Source organism: Octopus sinensis, linkage group LG16 (genome assembly GCF_006345805.1).
Source record: "Octopus sinensis linkage group LG16, ASM634580v1, whole genome shotgun sequence".
Classification (NCBI taxonomy): Eukaryota; Metazoa; Mollusca; class Cephalopoda; order Octopoda; family Octopodidae; genus Octopus; species Octopus sinensis.
In genome coordinates, this window is record NC_043012.1 from 15769262 (window position 1) to 15772444 (window position 3183).

The 3183-nt window shown below is 35.3% G+C and overlaps 1 protein-coding gene across 3 annotated transcripts in view; it reads right to left on the reverse strand.

The window, feature by feature from the left end:
• Positions 1 to 565, reverse strand: part of LOC115220529 — a 45879-nt gene extending 45314 nt beyond the window's left edge. Inside the window, exon 1 of one of the 3 annotated variants that reach the window (XM_036509909.1) lies at positions 302 to 565. In XM_036509909.1, the coding sequence (XP_036365802.1) occupies positions 302 to 335 (34 nt within the window). In that variant the 5' untranslated portion in view covers positions 336 to 565. The remainder of the gene's footprint in view (positions 1 to 301) is intronic. The other 2 variants (XM_029790672.2, XM_036509910.1) reach the window with 2 other exon arrangements.
• Positions 566 to 3183: the final 2618 nt, after the last annotated feature.

Sequence of the window (3183 nt, forward strand, 5' to 3'; positions counted from 1 at the left end):
CCTTGTACCAAAATTTGAAACCAATACTGCTGTTCGTAGGACGTAGTATATAACTGGTATCTACAAACACTGATATAGATAACATATTTAAAACGGAATATAAAAAATATTAAATTGTTTATACATGGGTGGATTTACATACATTTATAGCTTCTAGAAATTTAAATATTTGCGTGACTATTAATTTTTCTGTCCATCTAGTTAAATAATTTTGTCTAGTTCGCACATATTTCTACTAAAATATACACACATGTACCAATCTACACGGACATAATTTGAAAATTATGAAGCAGTAACTTACCTAAGGAAAACAGAAAAATATATTTTGTAATCATTTTTCTCTCTTGTTTCTTTCTGGTATCCTGTAACACCTGATTTGATGGCAAAAAATGCAAAAATTATCTGTGACGTTCACAAAAATTCAATGGTAAATCATTGGTGGCCATACAGAAATGAACAATTCTTTAAATTTGACGAGAAATCTACAAGTGGTCGGTGATTAAGTTACAGCGGAATCACTTGTCTCCAAGTAGGGGCATGTATGTATGTATGTATGTATGTATGTATGTATGTATGTATGTATGTATGCAAGTGTGTGTGTATGTGTGTGGGTGTGTATGTGTGTATGTATGTATGTATGTATGTATGTATGTATGTATGTATGTATGTATGTATGTATGTATGTGTGTATGTATGTATGTATGTATGTATGTATGTATGTATGTATGTATGTATGTATGTATGCAAGTGTGTGTGTATGTGTGTGGGTGAGTATGTGTGTATAAGTCGTTGTACGAATGTATGTAATGGTCACTTATGAGTTTACATCTATTAGAAGCAGTTTTTTCCTGAAAGCGGATGTATTAGCGAATATATATATATATATGTGAGTGTGTTGTGTGTTTGGACGTATGTATATAATATGTATTGGAGTAGTCACTTTTAAATATCTTTGCCAGCCCGAATGTCTTCGTTTGCTTAAGTACGTCTGAATTTACATGTAGGATTGTGTATATGTGTGTGTATGAATGAAGGATCCACTTGGTATGAATCCTGTGAGAATGTAAGAGAATGCTAGTATGCGTTATGAATATCATATGTGTCATCCTTGTTTTTTTTTCATACGCCCTCTTCAATTGTTTCAGCCGTTCATTTGAGACAGATATAAGATGGAACTTATCAGATAAAAAGAGTAATAAGCTCACCACAGAAATACACGTACATACATATGTACTGAAGAGCATATACTCACACAATTGATATTGGTTTCAAATTTTGGCACAACACCAGCAATTTCTGGGGAAGGTGTAAGTTGATTACATCGACACCAGTACTCAACTGGTACTTATTTTATCGACGGTGGCGAGCTGGCAGAAACGTTAGCACGCCGGGCAAAATTCTTAGCCGTATTTCGTCTGCCGTTACGTTCTGAGTTCAAATTCCGCCGAGGTCGACTTTGCTTTTCATCCTTTCGGGGTCGATAAATTAAGTACCAGTTATGTACTGGGGTCAATGTAATCGACTTAATCCGTTTGTCTGTCCTTGTTTGTCCCCTCTGTGTTTAGCCCCTTGTGGGTAGTAAAGAAATAGGTACTTATTTTATCGACCCCGAAAGGATGAACAGTAAAGTCGTCTTCGGAGGAATTTGAATTCGAACGTTAAAACGGACGAAATGCCGCTGAGCATTTTCTCTTTTTGTCCAGAGTGCTAATTAATGATTCACCCAGATCTCTGCCTTACATACATTCAATATAAATATATTTAATAGGCGTACAGGTACACATAAAATAAGAATTCATATGCACACGAAAGAGACTGATAGAATAAAAACTAAGCTTCAAAAAATAAGTCCTGAGGTCGATTTGTTCGACTAAATCCTTCAACGTAGTGCTCCAACATGACCGCAGTAAAAAAATGACTGAAACAAGTAAAATAATAAAAGAATGAAATATATGTATGTGTTCGTGTGTGTGTGTATATCAAGTCATAAATGCCAACGCACGAAACTCACGGCCCTTGAGTCACTCAGGACTTTTTGCGGATTACTATTAATAAAACATATATATATACTTGTTTTGAGCTCTATTTCAAATTTCCATCGCTAGACACACACACACGCGTGTGTGTGTGTATGTATATATATATATGCATATATGTACGTCTGTGTATATATAATACATATGTACATATATATATATATATATGTATATGTATATATATATATACATCTGACTGACACCATTACCTCTCATAACCTCTCTCTCTATATATATGTATATATGTACATATATATATATATGTGTGTGTGTGTGTGTGTGCGAGAGAGAGAGAGAGAGAGAGAGAGAGAAGGATAAAGATTAGGTTACAAAGCGATAGACCCACGTACAGACACACACTCATACACGTACAAGCTAGTATACGCCCACCAATACACACACACACATATGTATAACCCATAACTTCAGGAAGTTTTTTCTTCCGTAGATGTGCAGGAGGATGGGCGACCCGTGAATAAAGTGGTGTTTTTATTTTCTGAAAACCCAAATGACCAGGAAATATGAGAAGAAACCCGAGGAGAACATATAGTCACTACACCCATCAACACATGGACATCGTCAAGAGATCTAAGTAATTATTACTGTTAGGGTTAAAAAAGTTACCGTAGTACATCTGTGCACTTCATGAACAAGTGTTCCATTGAGGAGTTTTGTCAAACAAACGTCTGATTTCTAATACAGTCTCGTTATGCAATGAAATTCCCTGTGGATGCACCTCGCCTCATACTTCTTTCTACACAGACAAATGTGCTAAAATAGAAATACAAATGAAATACTCGGACCTGAACACTCTCATTGGAACCCTTGTGCATTCATATCCTTACGATCATCGATCCATATATGTGTGTGTGTGTGTGTGTGTATGCATATGTATGTATGTATTTAAATGTATATGCATTTCTATCTATCTATCTATCTATCTATCTATCTATCTATCTATCTATCTATCTATCTATCTATCTATCTATCTATCCATCCATCCATCCATCCATCCATCTATCCATCCATCTATCTATTTGTCTATCTATCTATCTATCTATCTATCTATCTATCTATCTATCTATCTATCTATCTATCTATCCATCCATCCACCCACCCACCCACCCATCCATCCATCCATCCATCC